The 20,057-nt window shown below is 40.4% G+C and overlaps 1 protein-coding gene across 3 annotated transcripts in view; it reads right to left on the bottom strand.

Annotated features, from left to right (window-relative positions):
• Positions 1 to 963: 963 nt before the first annotated feature.
• Positions 964 to 20,057, bottom strand: part of SETBP1 (SET binding protein 1) — a 261,348-nt gene continuing 242,254 nt past the window's right edge. For all 3 annotated transcript variants that reach the window (XM_062613395.1, XM_062613394.1, XM_062613398.1), the window contains 2 exons: positions 9,812 to 9,979; positions 964 to 3,808 (listed from right to left, as the gene is read on the bottom strand). In XM_062613395.1, the coding sequence (XP_062469379.1) occupies positions 3,252 to 3,808; positions 9,812 to 9,979 (725 nt within the window). In that variant the 3' untranslated portion in view covers positions 964 to 3,251. The remainder of the gene's footprint in view (positions 3,809 to 9,811; positions 9,980 to 20,057) is intronic.

Genomic DNA, 20,057 nt, shown 5'->3' with positions numbered 1-20,057 from the left:
TTTAGCCTTAAGCCCTAAAACTAAATCCTTTATGATCTGCATGTAGTACATCGCCTTATAATATTATTCTGTCAGCAACTTGCTTATCATCTTTATAGACTATGCAACATGCAGAACACAAATTCTGAGTGCCATCTAACAGTATATTCAGCCTGCTTTCATACAAATTAACAAGCTAATTTTTCTGCCAGCTAGGGCTGGCTGCACTAGGCTGTTGTTTGGACAAACCTTGGGCATCTGGATAGAGTCCATCCTACACGGACAGCTGGCAGCTACCAAGTCTTGTACCCTTAGTTTCTCTAACCTCTTCTTTTTTTTTTTTTTCCTCAGTGGTGCATATATTGGGTTGGACCCTCTGAGTGGATGCTGTTCTTAAGTGCGGTGCCTCTAACAGCATTTTGATTAGTACTTTTTTGGAAGGATAACAGCATTTTTTTCTGCAACCTCAGGAACATGGGAGACATTAGCCTTTCCCTACCAGTGATCCTTCCCTAGGTGGGTTGTATCCCAGTGCATCTGGAATCCCAAATCCAGACCTTATTGGCACTTTGTGAGGTCTGACACATCTTGAAGCCATGACGGGTGTTCAGTGACAGAACTTGTTTTTTTTCAGACTTTTGCTCCACTTGCTCCACATTGAAATGTCCTTCAATGTTAATAAAAGAATCACGAAGGGTAAAACTAAGGATATGTTGTTGTCTGGCTTAGTTTCAGCTTATGGGCTATGTGGAATACCAAATTTATAGTTTTTCTTGCATTTTAAGTGACACCATCACCTATTTTCAGGCCCATAGGAGAAATGGAAAAAAGGAGATTTCTGAGTCAACTAAACCCCATCCATTGTTTTTTAAGGAAGAAGGGAAGAGCTTGAAGAGGTTTAAGCATTTTTTCTTTTTTTTTTTTTGCAGGCCTACAACTTCAGTCAGTAACACTGTGCTAATTCAAGACAACTGAAAAGCAAAATTGTTTGTAACAGAATGAGCGACCGGCCAGTTTATTTCTAAGCTGCATTAATTGGAAAACAAAAAGCACAAATGAGTATGATGAATGATGCAAAACAAATTCAAAACAAAATTCTGCAATCCCTCTTATCAGTTTTAAGGAAATATTGATGTTTGTCCAGCCTTTAAAAAAACCCAAAACCCAACCTTCTCCCAGCCCCCCCAGCCCAATCCAAACACCAAATGCATTCAGTTTTAATAACCTAAGGTGCTATCACAGAAGAAAAATCAGTCTCTAAATATAATGAGCTGTATGTTTACAGTGTCCCTTTAACACCATAGTCTTGATATGATTTTTGTAAATAAATAACAGAATAGAAACACTTTTTTTTTTTTGTGGGGACTTTTTTTATTGGATTTGTCCTTGTTTTTTGTTTGTTTATGTTTTTTTAGTATCTTGCTATTTGAAATTTTCTTGGCAATAGGCCAGTTCAAAGATTTCTCAAAAAAGGGAACAGCAGTTGGCTTGTGAATCATTAAATAATTTCTATCCCCTCTTGCTTGCTGGAGTCTTCCCTCCCCCCTCTCATTTTAATATCCATCTTGCCATGACAGGTGTTGAGTATACTGAAGGGTTTAAAAAGAAATGAAATAAAATCAAAAGTACCTATGTCAAATTTCAATAACCAGCTTCTTTTCTAAAGCATTGTTACTGCAGTGGAACAGTTTCACATTCAGTCTTTGTTTTAGTTAAACTTTTTTAATTGGGCTGTGGAAATGGAGCTTGGATGTTTTGCTCAAGTTAACTTGATGGCTAACGTACAACTCGAACGAGAAATGTACAGTTTGAACTGACCATTTAAAGAGACGATTTGTCACACACAGTTTGCATCCATGCAGACTGAGAGCTTTATAATTACAGTATGTACAAAAAAAATTATTTTTTTGTTTTCAGTTTATTAAGGCAACCACAACTTGGAAAACATATCCAAAGTGGCATTAATACAATTGCAGTGGTGATACCCTTTGAACATTTTATTTTTATTTTCAGATAAGAACACTTATTCTTTTTCTTTTTTTAAGAAATAATTGCCAAGAAAGAACCTATTTTCCATAAGGTGTTGTTTTCTTTTTTCTTTTTTAAACAATCTACTTTATCTATTTTCTTCAAAAGAACATATCAAGGCATTGCTACCTAATGCAAATTATTTGGATCCTGGGATTCCCGTCAGTTTAACTGGGAATTGCAGGTGGCAAGAACTGGTAGGTTTGGGCCCTGTCTTTTTACTCGATTTTTTCTGTTCCATTTTTTTGGGTTTTTTTTTTTTTTTTTAGATCTTTTATCTTTTTTATATTCTTTTTTTTGGTGATTTTGTTCACGTTTACTATAGCTATATTCCCCAGAAATGTCTTGCTGTTCTCTAGTCATATGTTCTGAGCATGAAAACAACTTGGTTGATGCACGACCTCTTTTTCACATGCCATTGAAAATGCCAAGTTGCTTCATAGAAACGTGCTATCCATGTACACCTTATTTTAAATGCTGTGATATTCTGCTGTTCCTTGGAATAGCACTCGGAATGAGTGTGCACACGTGTAAGGCTCTACTTTTCTATTGCCTATATTGCAGCTAGTTGTAACTAGGCAAGTAAATGAGAAAGAAATATATTTCTAGCAGGAGTCAGGCATTCTGGGTTATGCTCACCCAAAGCCTGGTAGGTATATAAAACTGGAAAAAAAAAAAATTAAATCAAACAGATTATAACCAAGATCACAGTTGAGAAAATTACACTTTTTTTTTTTTTTTTGTGGTTTTCTTTTTTTTTTTTTTGTTTCTTTTTTTTCCTTTTTACAGTGATTTCTACTATGGTATGGTTACTCTTAGTTTCACCTGGCCCGCCAAACAGAATCAAAGTTGAGCACGCAGCTCTAGTGACAACGTTCAGCTCTCTGCGAGGATGACCTCCCACCTCCAGGTATGATATGAGAACAGCAATGCTGAGATGCTGATTAGTTTTGGAAACTGTGTAAAGTAGATGCTATCCCCAACTTTGAAACACACCCCCCTCCCCCCTTATCCCCAACCTTTCCCACAGCCTTTCCCCCTCTTTTTGGGGGGGGCTGAGGCAAAAGCGATGAAGAGGAAGATGTGAATCCCGGCTGGCACAGATATCCACAATGGGTTCTGGCTGCCGAAGAAATGAAAAAGTCTGTTGTTGCCGCAGGGGCAAAGTGGACTGTGCTCCTCCAGTCCTTCAGTCTGGTGTGCCCCGCTACTAGCACCCCACTATCCTATGAGGTGTTCTGGCCTTATGGAAGGCCCTCATTTTCGCTCCCCTTGCCTTTCCGGTGCCGCTTCACTTTCATGTCTTCCTCTTCCTCCTGCAAGGTCTTGCTTTTTCGTTTCCCAACCCGGGGTGTGCGGGGCAGAGGGAGAGGTGGAGAAGGAGGAGGAGGAGGAAGAGGAGGCGGCAGGGGTGGCGTCTCTCGAGCCATGTGTATGACAGCCTCAATGGTGGCCATGATTGTGTCTTGAGTGGCTGCTTGCTCCAGTATCAAAGGGTTGAGTGTCGGTCTCTGACCTCTTTTGCTGGGAAGGTCAATGCATTTTTCCAGAACTGGCATTTGGTCTCTGGAGTCTTCATCAAAGGAAAGGGGTTGCTTCCGAGGACGCCCTCTCCGCTTCTTGACGAAGTTATTGCCTGTCTTTGATTGTCTCTGCAGCCGCTTGGCTTTCAGGATCTTGTTGACATGATCCAGATTCTTCTTCGTGGACAGGATCTTGGTGTAGTTGCACATCTTGCGCACTTCGCACTGGATAGCCTCAATTTCACGGCGCTTGAACCTTTTCTTCAGTGGTGAGCTGGCTGTTGGGAGACAAGGAGAGAAACAGGGGTAGGTCAAACAACAGTGAATGGAAACTCTCCTTTGCATGCTTTTAGCACCAGGAAGACTGAATACTTTCAAGCCTAGCAGGCTGAATATTACTACTGAAAAAGTGATGGCTGTAAGACAGGATTCTGAATAGAAAAATGATTTAAAAGAAGTAAAAAGAATATTTATTAGAGTCCCAGAAAAATTGCTGTTACCTTTTTTTTTTACTGTCCTACTTGAAAACAATACTTTGACTATTAAGCAGTCTTCAGAGATTTCTCTTCATCTCTCTCCACTTCTAGAGCAACAAAGCTTTTCTACAGAAATGTTTCACCATGGGTTTGCTTCTCATTTCTAAACCTCTAGTGGGAGGGAAGGAAAGACTGCTTAGCACAGCTGTCATACTGGCCCACTGTGATTATTAAACTTTCTATAGCCCAAGAATATACTCCTGATGTTTTCACCTCAGCCTTTAATTCTTATCATGGATGACAGTTAGTATGGAAGAGTTTGCTACTGAAACTGGTGGGCACAGACTAGCTGTGTGGGTCACTTCACCTGTGCCAAATTCATTAACCCCTACCTGGGCTTCTTTACTATCATCACTGCAGATACTAACTTAAACTACTCAGTCATATAATTGACTTTAATGGCCCCTAAAGTAAGCTTACTCTTGGTTCAGATCACTTACTTTAGACCTGAGCGGAATCCAAAGTAGTTAAATCTCTTGCCAAGGTCATGTTGTGAGTCACTGTCAGAGCTGGAAAGAGTACCCAACATTTCTTGGCTCCTGGTCACTTGCTTAGGACATGAGACTTTGCTCATTTTTCTTAAATTGTCTCATTGTCCTCTACTGAATGTGTCATCTGTTTGGAGTTGAGGATTTGCTCACAGATTAAAAGTAACTTTGTGAGAGAAACAGAATGTATTAATTCTGCTGTTGCAATAGCTAGTGCTCCCTTCCACTCCTAACATATCTATTTTGCACTGTTGGAAGAGAAATGATGGAGTTCAGTATTTCTTTTCCTTAAAGAATAAAACATCCTACTGAATTAACCTCAGCCCACCTCTACTTGCAAACTTAATTTACACCTGACTGTCAAGCAGTCATTTGGGTTTGAAATCCTTGAAATTTCCAGAGCAGCCAAGATTTCTACAAAGGTTCATTTGGAGGTTATCACTCCCTTCATGGCTAAGGCTAACCTGGTAGTGGTAGTTTAATCAAGTTGCTATTGTAGCATTTTCTGCAGATAACCAGGAGCTGTCAAGTGGTAGAATCTCCTGTTTTCACTATGTGCTATGACAGATTCAGCATACAAACCTCACTCACTGGCCTCCCCTCTTGGAGAACATAAATTATTGGCTCTCATACCACCATTGCTTGGATTCAGCAAAGAGCTTGCATAAACAAACCCAAGTTACAATGCAAGAATTAAGAATGAGTCATAAACAAAACACAGGCATATGCTCTCTTATAAATAAAAGACCTGGATGGCCAACTTCCCAAAGTCTGGTTTTCATTAATTACAAAACAAAGTACATTTCCCATATGTAACCCACTCCCCACACCAAAAAGAAAAATAAAACCCATTTGCAGTTTGTGATTCACAGAGGACAAAAGAAAAGGGGAATGCAGTCATTTTGGTACCAAATTAAAAGAGAAAGGAAATGAAATATTGAAGTTGCTCAGAAGCTAATCAGTTGCAGGGAATTCCTCTCAAGTAGGTCACCCCTAAAAAGTATGGATGCAAGAACCCTAAGGGCAAGTGGCAGTGAGCTATTTCTCAGTCACCTGATCAAAAAACGCTTAAGCTGCAGTCACACTAAAGGATTATTTTCATCTGGCCCCAGTGGTGGTTGACGTATACAGTCCCAGTATTTCCAGCTCTAAATATTTGACTTCTTTGAGTCCCCCTCAGATCTTGAGAGTAGCTTCAGGTCAGAAGATTTAAGAAATCAAATATTTGGCACACTCTTCATATTCACTCTCCACCTTTTGCCTCTTATTGCTATTGTCAGGGTACCTTTTCAAGACTTCTTTGAAAATTCCCATATTCAAGATGCAATTTTTTTCCCAGGAAGTAAAACTGAAATTTTTCAGTTGATGATGGAAATCTTGAAGATGAGAAATCTAGCAGAAATATGGGAAAAATTGCAAGGTTCATGGTGAAATCATAAGATTTGGCATTACTCTCAACTTTCATTGGAAAGAAAGCAAGCCAAAGGACAGGAAATGAATATGAAAAACAGCACTAACCAAGTATCTGCAAAGATTTTATGGATTTACTGAATTTAGCTATAGTTGGCTGTCTCTGCAGTTATTACCAGCCCATTGCAGTCAGTGGAGATCTGCTGTGTATAGTTGTTAGAGCATAATCTTCATTTCTTAAATGGGAACTCAATGCAACTTAAGGTGACCATGCACATCCTCCTGACACTCTGATGTTAGATAAGAAAGATGCAGGTTTATTGCCTATCCTGCCAAATCCAACAGGTGTCTGAGGCACACAAGAGGTCCAGTTCACGCAGGGTGAGTGTCCAGTGGAGCCTGATGGTGAGTAGGCAGTGCCTGAGTAGAACAAAGACAGGCATCTATTTTCTGCCAAACTGCCTAGTTCTCCAAAATTAACTGATATGCACACAATTATGACTGGGAATTTACACTTACATTTAGATCTATAAGCTGACCAATCTAAGTGTCTTACTTCACACTGGATGCTTTTTTGCCTCATAAAACTTTTCAAGACAATAGTCCCTTTCCTTTCAGAATGAAATACTTATTTTCATTTAGAAAAAAAAAACCAACAAAAACCTGTACTGTTGTTCTATGTTGGCTAGCTGCATTAATTTTTCTTTCATAAATGCTTTGGGGTGTTTATGACTTTCTCCAGAAGCTTTTTAGAAGCTACTACTAATACTTTCGCATTTCTTCCTAGCAAGCCTCTGGACTTTCAAGCTCTAGAAAGTGTTTGAGTTGTTTTACATAGTCTGTCAATAGTCAGAATGCATGGATCAAATAAATAATATGCTTTCAAGTCAGGCTTTTTAAAGGAGATATTAAAAAACCTAATATTATTTTAACTTTTAAGAATCAGGGACATCTGATGCTACATTTGGTGTAGGGAGACTATGTGGAAAAGAGTTTGATGGGTCTGCAGGGGGAGATTTGATGAGGTGTGCATATGACAAAATATCACGGAGATCTGCCAAAATAAACCCCTATTGAAGTGAGAGCCATTAGGTGTTACTAACTCATCTGGAAGCTCTTGGTAAGCAATCTTTGATATAAAATATTTTCCTATATTGCCATGTGATATACTGCTCTGCTGAAAACCAAAGCTAAGTACTAATCTTTTCCATTTTATGCAGACAGATCCTGCCCAACCCTGTACCCAAATTGTTCTGCATTTTTTTTAGGCTCTGTGTTCTCTTCCTGCACATATTATGCTGCTTGCACATGGAAATATTGCCTTGGGAGGAAGACTTTTGTCTTGCTCTATCTAGTGGAATTCATATAGAAGGGTCTGAAGAGGAAGTGGGGAGTAGTAACACTATACATGCAGGCATATGAAAGAGTGAATGTGCTCCTACGGGTATGATACAACATGGTGCATGATAAAAAGGACATGGAACTGTTGGAACAAGTCCAGAGGAGGGCCATGAGGATGATCAGGGGACTGGAGCACCTCCTGTATGAAGACAAAGTCGGGGCTGTTCAGCCTGGAGAAGAGAAGGCTGCGTGGAGAACTCACAGCAGCCTTCCAGTATCTGAAGGGGGTTTATAAGGGTGCTGGGGAGAGACTCTTCATTAGGGACTGTAGTGATAGGACAAGGGGTAGTGGTTTCAAACTTAACCAGGGGAAGTTTAGTTTGGATATAAGGAGGAAATTCTTTACTGTGAGGGTGGTGAGGCACTGGAATGAGCTGCCCAGAGAAGTTGTGAATGCTCCATCCCTGGCGGTGTTGAAGTCCAGGCTGGACAGAGCCTTGGGTGACATGGTTTAGTGTGAGGTGTCCCTGCCCATGGCAGGGGGTTTGGAACTAGATGATCTTAAGGTCCTTTCCAACCCTAATTATTCTATGATTCGATTCTATGATACAAGATCCAGGCACTGGGGATACATGGAGGTAGGCAGATTTTGCATGGGAACAGTCATCTCCCCAGCCTGTTATCTCCCAGGCTGCATGGCCATACAATGCCTTTGTGAAGGCCTGAAGCTACTTAGCAAAATACAGGCCAAAGTGAAGAGAAACTAGAAATGCTTGACACGGCACAGGTGCTTCTACTTTTCCTTTATTTTCCCACCCTCCAAACAACCTCACCTAGCTGTCCCAAACAAACAAGAACTAACATTAGTCTTAAAACACAGCTTTACACAGTTAAAATAAGGCACGGAGGCCCAGTGTTTCTCCTGTCCCTGGGTTACACAGATGCAGTGAGGCTCCATCTCACAAAGACAAATTGAAACAGCCACAGACCATGCCAGGAAGTCACTCAGGATTGATACAACCTGGAAATAGCTTCTGAGGCAAAGAGAGAAATCTCTACCAAAAATACACATTTCCAAGGATAGCTTAGAGCAGGCTGGAGGACCCACTCCAGCACAGCAGTGTTGAACAACCCCTTAGAAGTTCTCCATCAGTCCCCTAACTTTATTCTGGATAGCTTTGTTATGTCTGTAGTACTTAAATCCTTCTTACTGCCTGTCATTTTCCATCCTTTCAGAATTGCCTGAGGCCACTTGCCAGAACATGGCACAGAGAAGACTGTTTGTTTAACAGCTGGGCTCAGTTTGTCGACTTGGTTTGAAAGAAGGACTTTTCAAAGAGCTCCCTATTAATTACAGGAAACCCATAGAACTGTCCTGTTTTCCCATTAACACAGTTTCTTTCAGTTTTCAACTAAATTATTTCAACATCTGGGATACAGATAAACCAACAATTTAATTAGACTTCTGAAAATGGAAAGAATGAACTATGCAGTCAAGCATACACTTTCATCTTGAAACTGATCATAAAATATTTCTGTGCTTTCATTCTCTGCTGCACTGAAAATCTATCCTGAGTTTAAATATTAGGAAAGTATGAAAGATGAAACAGAGAATCCTGATTTTTTAATATAAAAATTTATCTTTATAGATGCTACTTGTTTCCAATATTCATTCAGGAAATGAGAGGAAAATCAAAAGGAGCACACTGAAACAACACATTCAATTGAATAATTAAATATGTGATAATTCCATGACTCAGTGATACACATGTATTTTGTGAATGTGGTATCAAAGGTTTGACAAAACTTTGAGACTCGTAATACTTGCACATAAGGTAAAGTACTGTGGGTTCTTCATTCACTGGAAATTAAGACACAATGCAAAATTAACCTCTCTAACCATACCCAAGAAAAGGCATGATGATACTTGAATGACTTGGCTCAATTTATGACTGTACAGAGCTATCATCCTTCTGATCTGATTCAAAATAGAAGCACAAAATATAATTCGATTGAAAAACATGCTATTCTGACTTATTTATTCTGATATATTTTAAATCACTGTTCATTGCCCCAGACAATTTCCCATTTGCAAGACAGAATATTATGCTAAAATCACTGAAGTATGCAGAAAGAAATCTCAGCTATTCATTATGTATTCTTTGTGTTCATGTTATAGGGATGGGAATGTTCAAATAAATGAACAACAGGGCTGAGAAAGGAACCCAGGAGTCTTGCTTCAGTGTCCCTTGCTAGGCCATACGGGCTGGTGCTATTTGTGTTCTCATTTCACAAATGGTGGTATGTGGATAAAATAGATCTGATATGCCGAGACAGGACCATAATAAGAAAGTATAAGAAAAACTGCAGCCAGATTATCACATTAGGTATGCACATTTGCAGTTACCTCTCCAATTAGGAAGAACAGTCAAGCATATGTTGTTCATTGCAGTGCCAGAAGGAAGGAGATGGGGGAGAAATAGAGGGGATGGAGGGAAAAAAATACCTGCTTCAGATGTTGCTGATGATGAAGGTAGAAGAGATAACACTGGAGTTGTCATTGCAACACTGTCAACAGCTGCTGGTTTCCTTCTGGTCATTGTGTTACAGGCAGAACTTTCCATTTTACCATGAAGTGAAGTCTGGTCTGCTTTTAAGTGGGGACCTGCAATTCCTTGGGGAAGAAACAAAATATGGATGAATATTGATGAAGTTACATGTCTGGGGAATATCTGGAAAGGAGTAGTCAGCTGCTGTTCTCACTATGCCAATGAATTTATTTCTATATTTCCGCATGTAGGTGTCTATAGTATGGTCATGATACCAGCAAGGATCATAATTTGGCTTTGATAATTTTGCTTAAGAACACACAGTCATGGATCTTTATAAACAATGTAGCCAACATAATAATTCCACATTACTACTTTTTGTCCTCCAAGCAAACACACACCCTGATACATATATATAGATCTGCTTCATATCTCTATTTAGTGCGGCTATCTGTCATTCCCTGGGTAGTTTATTCTCCAACACAGACATACATCTCTAATGACCTGACCCAGTGGATGTTTCATCTGAGTAAAGAGCACACACGAGGAACAGCCTCAATATGTAGTTACCTGTCTAAAGTACATTATTTTTACGAGTTCCCTCCCTAATGAAAATTTACTTAACAACTCACCAAAGAGAAGGAGTTTTTTAAAAAAGAGCAGTTTATCACACATTTTTCCTACCTAGGGATTGCAATGCAGAATATGTAAGTAGTAGAAACACACCAAAGAGGTCAAATATATCAGAAAAATAAAAGTTATGCACTCAGGGATGGGAGCTTCCTCCCTTAACAATGTTTCTCAAACTCTCTTATGGTTTGAACACGTTGTTTACTTATAAACACATCAAATTTTAACTGTTGGATTAAAATTTTACATAATAGATCTCTAACACTCCTGAATGTGTATGCACCTATTTATATGTAATATTTGTGCGAGTTCATGTGTGTGTATACATATTGCATGTGTACCTATATGAATTTACCAGATGGAAAAGCAGCTAAAATGCCCCAGTCACATTTTTACAATAAGACTGCAGGAATTTTTGCCCATTTTACAAAACTCCTAGCAGGTGCTGCTTTGTAAAAATCCAGTATCCCTACGCTCATGAGACCACAGAAGTCTGCTAGGGTGCAGAATTGAATTGCAGATTATTGAATCTTTGACAACTTATGAAAACCTCTCCCAGTCTCTCTGATGCTGGGCTTCAACATACCCAGGACAGCCATTCATTTTCCAAAGATAATCTTCCATAAATTCCTTCTCTTTTCAAATCTCAATCTGCACCTGGGCCACAGATAAAACACATCAGAGTCTGGCAATTACATTACATGAAGATTCAAAAAAACACAGAGCAATTGAGGTTGAAAGGCTCCTCTTGAGACCACCTAACCCTTCCTACCCTGCTTAAGCAGGGTCAGCTAGGGCAGGTTTCTCTAGACTGGCCAATTTCGAGTATCTGCAGGGAGGGAGAATCCACAACCTGTCTGCCCAACCTGGTCATCCTCACAGTAAAATATGGTTCAGAAATAACCTCCTGTGTTTGAGTGCCCACTGCCTCTTTCCCTGTCACTGGGCATCACTGAGAAGAGCCTTGCTCCATCTTCTTTGTTCTCCCCCATCGGATATTTGTGCAGATCGAAAAGATCCCCCTGAGCTTTCTCTTCTCCAGGCTGATCAGTACCAGGTTCAGTCCCAAGGCTGAACAGTCCAAAGTTCTCAACCTTTTCTCACAGGAGAGGTGATCCAGACCCTTAACCATGTTTAAGGAGATGTGGGGCTCAAGTGAAAGTTGGACTCTCTCATACATGTGCATGCCTCTATTTTACTGAGGAGCCCAGAGCTGAACACAGTGTTCCAGTGTGGCCTCACCAGTGCTGAATAAAGGATAAAGATTGCCTCTCTTGATATGCTGGTAATGATTCTAATGCAGCCCAGGAAGCTGTTGGCCTCCCTTGCTGTAAGGGCACATTGCTGAATCATGATCACCTTGATGTCCACCAGGACTCCCAGAGCCTTTTTGACAAGCTGCTTTCCAGATGGCCAGCCCCCAACAGGTGCTGGTGCAAGGCATTAGTCCTCCCCAGGTGCAGGACTTTGCATTAGCCCTCACTGAACTTTGTGTGGCTCCTGTCAGCCCATTGCTCCAGCCTTTTCAGGTCCCTCTAGAGGACAGCATGACCCTCCGGAATATCAACCACCCCTCAGTTTTGTATCTTCTCCAGATTTGAGTGCGTTCTACCCCATCACCCTGGTAATTAATGAACATTTTAGGTAATTTTGGCCACCTTAGCAAACCCTGGGGTGCATCAATAATGACTGGCCTCTATCTGGACTCTGTGACACTGATTGTAATCTTTTGCTCCCAGCAGTTCAGACAGTTTTCAGCTGTACATTTATCTTGCCTGTATTTTATCAATTTGTATATGAGAGAGTTATAGAAGACAGTGCCAGAAGTGTTGCTAAAGTCAAAATAAACAACATCAGATTGGTCAGGCATGATTTATCTTCATAGATTTAGGCTAACTACTCCCCATCACTTTCTTCTCCTTCGTATGTTTGGAAATGCTCTGCAGGATTATTTGCTCCATCAACTTCCCAGGGGTTGAGATGAGGCTGACCAGCCTATTGTTCCCAGAGTCTTTCTTCTTGCCCTTATTGGACTGACGTTTGCTTCCTTGTAGTCCTCAGGATCCTCTCCCAGTCAGCACAACCATTCAAAAATAACTGAGTGGCCTCACAACGATGCCAACTAGTTCCCTCAACACTTTAGGGTCCACCCTGTCAAGTTCCATATACTTGTGTATGTCCTGTTTGTTCACCTGTTCCCTAACCAGAAGAGACTGACCCCCACCTCACTACAACCTCCTGTCATGTAGTTTTAGAGAGTGATAAGGTCTCCCCTGAGCCTTCTCTTCTCCAGACTAAACCGCCCAGTTCCCTCAGCTGTTCCCTATCACACTTATGCTCCACACCCTTCACCAGCTTCGCTGCCCTTCTCTGGACCAACTCCAGCCCCTCAACGTCTCTCTTGTAGTGAGGGGCCCAGCACTGAGCACAGGATTCGAAGTGTGGCCTCACCAGCACCCAGTACAGGGGCATGATCACTGCTGTGGCCCTGCTGCCACACTGTTGCTGATACAGGCCAGGATGCTGTTGCCCTTGGTTACCTGGGCACAAGCTGGCTCATGTTCATCTGACTGTCAACCAACAACCTGTCTGAGTACAGAAATAGGAGTGAGTCAGTATTACAGGTCATGGATTGGTGGACATGTGCAGAGGAGTCTCTCCCTCTTACACCACATCCTTCCAGAGCTTAAAATCCAGTATTAAGCACCTGAAATGGTATCCAACTTCAATGTCTTTCTGCTCAGCTTCTCTATTGCAAATGAGAACAATAATATATCCCTCATCTCAAGAGCAATGCTGCAAAAATAAAATTATCAGCATTCATGAAACATTTTTCTATTCATATGAAGAATTAGAAATGTGAAATAAATGAGATATGATGTCACACACTGAATAGCAACAGGAAAATTCAACTGCCAAATAGCTGTTCATTAGGTGAGTGCTATACACTGAATAAAGCAGTGTCCCATAGAATAACTGGGATATCTGACTAGGTAATTATGCTTATGGGATCACACCACTATGGAGTTTGAGCCTCAGCATTATTTATTCATGAATATAGTTTTTGCAGAAGAAATGTGTGCATGTGGGTACATGTATCAATACACATAAACATACATGCATGTGTAGATGGTACATAATGATGCTAACAACGTCATGAATTCCACATCTGGTTCTAATTAAACTGAAGGGCCTATATAAAGAACCCTATGAAAACATGCAGCTGTAACCTGTCGACCTTTATTGATAAAAAAAAAAAGCCTCTGTGAAGCTGTGCTTCAACATACCAAGGGACAGTCATTCATTTTTTCAAAGGTAATCCCTCACAAACCACTTATCCTCTCAAATCTCTACCTGCACACAGTGTTTGCATTAGGGACCTTGATTTATGGATTCCCAGTCCTTGGATGGAGAGGCTGACTTCCTGTTGCCTTGGTTACTTGGATCTTGGTTCAAGGTTAAACTACTCCCAGATCAAAATCAGTGTCAGGCACAGCATCTAACAGCCAGGTTATTGACTACCCTAGGATGCTTAAAGGTCAGAGACCAAAGTGCTGCTTACTGCCTTAGGGGTGAGTCAATATTTTCAATATTTTTATTCTGTTTCTTCTGAAGAAGTAGTTGCTGCTCAATTACCACCTATCTGGGTTTAGCAAGGTCATACAAATCACTGAGGAAAATCCTCCCCCTACAGAAGAGATACAAATGTAATGAATTACTTCAAAGTCTACATGGCCCAACTGCAGCTCATTGCTGGTGAATCATGGGTTCAGCCATCTGTCTTTTGTTTAAGGCACTTGGTTTCTTCAGCCTGTATCACTCACCCCACTGAAATGCTCATCTAAATTGAGGAACAGGAGTAATTTATAGATCTGGAGTGGACAATAAGGAAGAGCCATCAGGTTTCTTTCACAGATACCAAAATGCAAACAGAGCCTCAGAGGCACCATAGGAAACCAGCAGAGGTGCAGCTCACAAGGCTGTGATTCACGCTGCAGTAGTGGAAGGTCTGGCCCTTGAGTGATGGACTGCTGACATGGTATCATCACCTTTATAGGACCTGTTATTTTCATTTGGGGTTCTCTGTTCAGAAGGCCTTACAGAAGAGAACTCCCCAGTTCAGTCTTTGAATCAGGTAAAAATAAATCATCTGCAACACTAACATGGGACAGGAGGGCAGAGTTTAAAATTCAGACAGATACATATGTGATTCCAGTGTATTTTATCATTGGTTCCTGCTCCAGAGAGAGAACAAGATGGTATATACAGGTGGCCTGATTCAGATCTTACTTATTGTCTGCCTGTTTTTGTATTGCCTTTGTGGATTTCCTCCAAATTAAAGCTTGCTTCATCCCATGAAAGACCTATACCTTAACTTTCCAGAGCCCTACTAATAGCACAGACAACACTGCATACACATGCAAGTGAGCAGTGGACAACAAAGGAGGAAATCAGTCATTATTTGCTTAATGAGAAAGGGCAAAGGGAAAGGACAGCTTTCAAAAAACAAAGGCAGACATGAAGGAGATTATCAAGAACCTAAACCAATAATGGCATGATTCTAAATGAATAATCCTAATGATCATAGAGTAAATAGTAAATCAAATAATAAACAAATTAAAAGGGTGACTCAGGAGAAGCACTCTTCTAGTTCAGGGCAGACTGGCAGAAAACCTGCGTATAAGGTAACACAGTATTGATATGAGACAAGTCTTTTTCTTTAAGATGTATGGAATTCTTCATTCACTGGCTAAGCAACTTATGAGCCCTGACTGATAATTAATATACTAGCTTTAAAGGCCTAGTCATTATTGTTGTTGTTATTAAGTACTTAGGTTGCAAGATAACGTGGTCTAGCTCCATTGTGCTAGGTTCTGTACAAATGGGTTAGATATTCTTGCTTTACTGTTAAATCATCCTTACTCTGATTATCAAATTAATCTATTTTGTCTCATTTTGTACTCAATATGGAAAAATATCCAGCTTTTCTTCTTTAATTTGTATACAGAATCTAGAACAATGTACACTCAGGCTGGAACTCTTGCCAGTTCAAAAGAGGTAATAAATGTTGATTTGCCATTGGAAAACAGAGAAAATCAGCTGATAAAAAATTGACCTCAGCAAAGCTTCTGCTAGCTGAAGATTTTCTTTAGAGAATTCATTGCACTGGGTTTCATACTCCCCACATATTTCTGGAGATCCACAGCTATACTTAAATTGTTTATGCATCTGACCATTGTTATCAGAAAACTCTTAGAGTCAGTTTTTCTCCCAGGGTCTCTGCACGATGTAGCTACACAATGCAGCTGTACAGAGATGCGCATCTGGACATAAAGTTACTCGTGCTATTTGCATTTTGATAGCTCCTCCATTTTGAATGAAGAACTAGAAGAAACCTTGTATCTGAGTGAACCTTCTCTTAAGGCTGATTTTAAATAAGTCAAAAATTTGGCATTGCATCATATTCCAGAAGGGAGAACTGAATTACTATGTGATAAATGTAGTTAAGGAAAGTAATTATTCTTCTTAAGGTAATATTATTACCCTTCTAACTTACGGAATTCATTTTCCTGGCTTCTATATGACATGTATTATCATTTAAAAATAACGGTACTTTCAATGTACAGCACTGCTTTATGATTTTAGGTCCTTTTACCGTATACCTTTTCCCACCACCACATTAGAAACTTCAAATTACACCTCTTCTGTGAGGGATTTTCTATTCTGCAGGATGTGTCTCCCTGAATAAAACCAAGATCCTGTATGATAATTTTAAAATATTCTTATTGCCAACACACAAAAAGTTAAGACACAGAGTCTGCTTTATTTCATTCCAGCTATTTTCCTTTTTTTTTTTTTAATCAGGATATCTTTAGAGAAAGAAGAGGAAGACTGAGAAAGCTATCATTAGATAGATCTTCTGATCTTTATCTGCAGTAGCACAGTCAGAAGAGCTAATGCCATGATGATAGCTTTGAAATCTCTTAGGAACTGGATAAAGAGAAGCGATAGTGATGAACTCCCAGCTAATAAACACAGAGTGCTTATTTCTGCAGAATGATCAATTTCCAGATGTCCTGAGGCTTGTCTGATACAGTTGATTTACTCATTCTCCCTCACTTCACTAATAAAGCTCAAGTCCTACATCAGATTAGAGAAGAACCAGATTTCTTAAAGGGGCAGAAGGAGGACTGGCATCATGGCATGCAAATGCTGGGAGACATACTAATCTCTTCTACCTCCTCCTTTAACCACCAAGCTGTCTTAAACAGCTGCCTTCCTCTGCTGAAATCATACACTTTATCTGCTTTGGGTTAGTACAGTAATACAGACAATTAATTTGTTATCTTGTTAGTGGAAATTTAATGCAATGATCTAAAAGAACTCTTACATATTGTGATAAACTTTAGTGCCTCCAGGGTGCTTCTCTTCCATAGGACTCATTTCACATCCCATCCATTATGTAAATGAGATGTGGAAATAGTTTAGTTCCCCTAATGTATCTGTACACTGATGGATTGCACAAAGTCATCCCTACTGAAACTAATGAGGTTAAATGCATCTTGCCATTCGTTTCTACTTGAGTGAATCTCTGCGCCCAAGTTCAAGAAATGCAAGTCTTACTCTTCACTTCTTTGTGAAGATAATTGTGTTTCCTGATGGGGAGCACAGTGGCAACTGCTGCATACCTGAAGCCTCACAGGGCATTACTTCAACAAGCAGAGCAGCTGCTGTTGCTATATACAGCGTTGGGGCTGTCTATTGAGGCTTCAGATCATCTTCCACTTGTGGGAGGTGGGTCCCAGGGCTCTGTGGAGCTGTAGGATTCAGGAATCTGCAGCCTACAAAGCTATCCAATGTTTGAAAACAACGTAGCTACCTGATGAAAGAACTAAAGATCTAAACCCAAGGAGGAAAGGGTAAGGAAGCGCTATTTTGCTCATCATCAAGATAAGCCACAGATCACCATTGCCCCTCTGGCTAAGAGGATGATCAGCTGTAATTTGAAATTTCAAAAGGCCAGTCTCTTGCCTGTTTGAAGCCCATATTTGCAATGAATTAGACTACCTGGGAGATGGAGTCTTGAGCTTTGCCTTTCGGGTCTGCTTTGGGATTGCTTTTTCCTGCAGTGGTACAGGAAGAATCATGGATCTTCTATCTCATTCCTTTCCCTCATTCTCCAGAGGGTGTCTGATTCAGGGGACTGAGGAATAGCTGAGGTGCAGCCTCAGTCATGGCAGATGAAGTCAGGTGTGTCTGGAAGCTCAGTCCCTCATGTACTCAAAGACGATAATTTAACGGACCTGGTGGAAACAATTCATATTCCAGGGCAGTACAAGGCAGTAACCCAAGGGGGCTGTAAGTTTGCTCCTGCCCAATCTCCTCCAGCCCCTCCGCATGCCCTTTCCAAGCCCCAGACCTTCAAACAGAGTGTGACTGGGATTTGAAAATGTCATGGACGAAACCACCAAATTTTGTCACGGCAGGAAGTGGGTGAGGATTCCAGAAGTTGGATCAAAGTAGAAGAACATGTTAGTTATATACTGGTGACAGCAATCAATAAATTTAATGAGAGAAAAACTCCAAAGTTCAAAAGACTAATTCAGAGTCAAAGGGTCCAGGATCCCAAGCCTTGTGAACACAGATTTAAGATAAAGAGGATTGCTGATGGGTTCAGAGTCAGAGGCTTTTCCTGCCCAGAGACTGAAACTTCCAGCTGAGCAGAAAGTTACCATTTACAGTTGCTGGAGACTGACAGAATCAAGAGAGAGAGAAACCTATGGTGCTGGAGAAATGAAATTTGCCATTAAATATCTCAGTGAATGAATCATTTAATGCACAGTGATGAAGAACTGAATTCTCTCAGAGATGGGTTAGAAGAAAAATTAAAATCTTTTAAAGCAGTTAAATGAAAGATAAGTGTTTGATGGAGGATAGTTAGCTAGAAGAGTGAGCTAAAAGGCCCTTTTTAAAGGCACAAAAACCCATTAGCTATGCTGAGGGGCAGAAGCAGAAAGACCTGCAGCTAGGAGCAAGGAACTACCTAGAGATGAGTAGTCACACTAAGATGAGCTGCCATAGTGGATGAGGCTATGCTCACTGGGGAGGAAGTAAAGGGAAGATAGGATTTCTTTCTCAAGAGCACAGCTGAGAAAAGACAGATGGGGAAATTTCAGTCTGTAAGTAATGAGAAAAGTCAAGGGTGGTGTTTTGAGTTGTTGTTTTTCTTAACAACAGGGATAATAATTTTCAAGCGTGGCAGATAGAGCTGATATCCCCTAGGCAAATGGAGTTGGGAGCAGTTCATATTTATCACAGATTAAATGGGACACTGACAGCTTTGGTAGGAGATTGCTGGCATGAAGCACAGGCACAACAGTCATGTTGCTAGTGGGGGTAGGACAATAAGACACAAGGGTTGGGCTGGTGTCATGATGGAGTCATTTTTCAGGCACATCCAGTGTACAAAAAGTGATGAAATTTAAGAGAAGTTAGCAACATAATTAGCAAAAATCTCGCTGAGCAAGTTTGAGTAAGAGACCTCCGCTGAGAGAAAACAGTACAGTATTGCTTCAGAAATGGTAAGGCTTTGTTTTTCCTGTGTATGCATTTAGCAAAATACAGTACCTGTAAGATGCAAATTCAGCTGATATTTTCTGTTTCTAACAAAAATGTTATATTTGCATTACACCAGTTTAAGTAGTCCTGCGGTGATGTCTGTGTTAGAAAAGTAAACCATACCAGGGATGTTGCTCAAACCCAGCTGCCCATCCTGTTACACAGAGGGAAAAGAGTACCAGTTAGGCACCTTCACCATCGAATTTAGTCCAGCAATACCTTTCTACCCACTGCAGCTGCAACTGAAGGCAGTTAATCCATGGTAGTAGGCACCTGGGGGCACGTGGGATGAGGATGGGCTGAGGGACATGTTGCTGATAACAGCATCCAGGACTGCTGTCTTCCAAGTTAGCATTCTGTCTCCTGGGCAGCCTAGTCCTTTCATTTTTCTTTTTTATTGATAATAAGCTATGCCCCAGTTCATACAATGAGAAATACTCTGAGTATAACATGCATTTGAAGTAAATTCTCAGCACTTAATAGAAGTCCCTGCATACTCTGCAATCTAGTAGACTGTAATGGAGGAGGTTTCATTTTTAGAAGGTCTTGTGCTGGCTTTGTTTTAATATCTGAGTCCATCCCACTTTAATGCTGATTTATCACTAAAATGAGTGCTTGCTTAATCAGCACTAGAGATGAAAAATAATGCACACTGGGGGTGCATATATTGTTCTTCTCTCTCCCTTTCTGTGTTTCAGATCAATAGATTTTGGGGTATTTTTTACTTTTCGTTTTGAAAACCACAGCAATTGACTGCAATATGAAAACTGAAATCTATTTGAACAGATACATAGGTAAGATTGTGTTATTGCCAATTAACTTCAGCAACACAAGTTAACGAGTATTATGGTATACAGGACTGTAATTGTTGCCCTATTCTAATGGCATTCTGGAAACAAGTCAAATATCTGAAAATGATCACAGTATTTTAACAGCTCAGTGTTACTCTGGAGA

Source organism: Pezoporus occidentalis, unplaced genomic scaffold, assembly GCF_034315485.1.
Source record: "Pezoporus occidentalis ecotype Australia unplaced genomic scaffold, CSIRO_AGI_Poc_V1 ctg166, whole genome shotgun sequence".
NCBI lineage: Eukaryota > Metazoa > Chordata > Aves > Psittaciformes > Psittacidae > Pezoporus > Pezoporus occidentalis.
The sequence above is the reverse complement of the archived record's forward strand: the minus strand, read 5'-3'. Positions and strand labels throughout refer to the sequence as shown.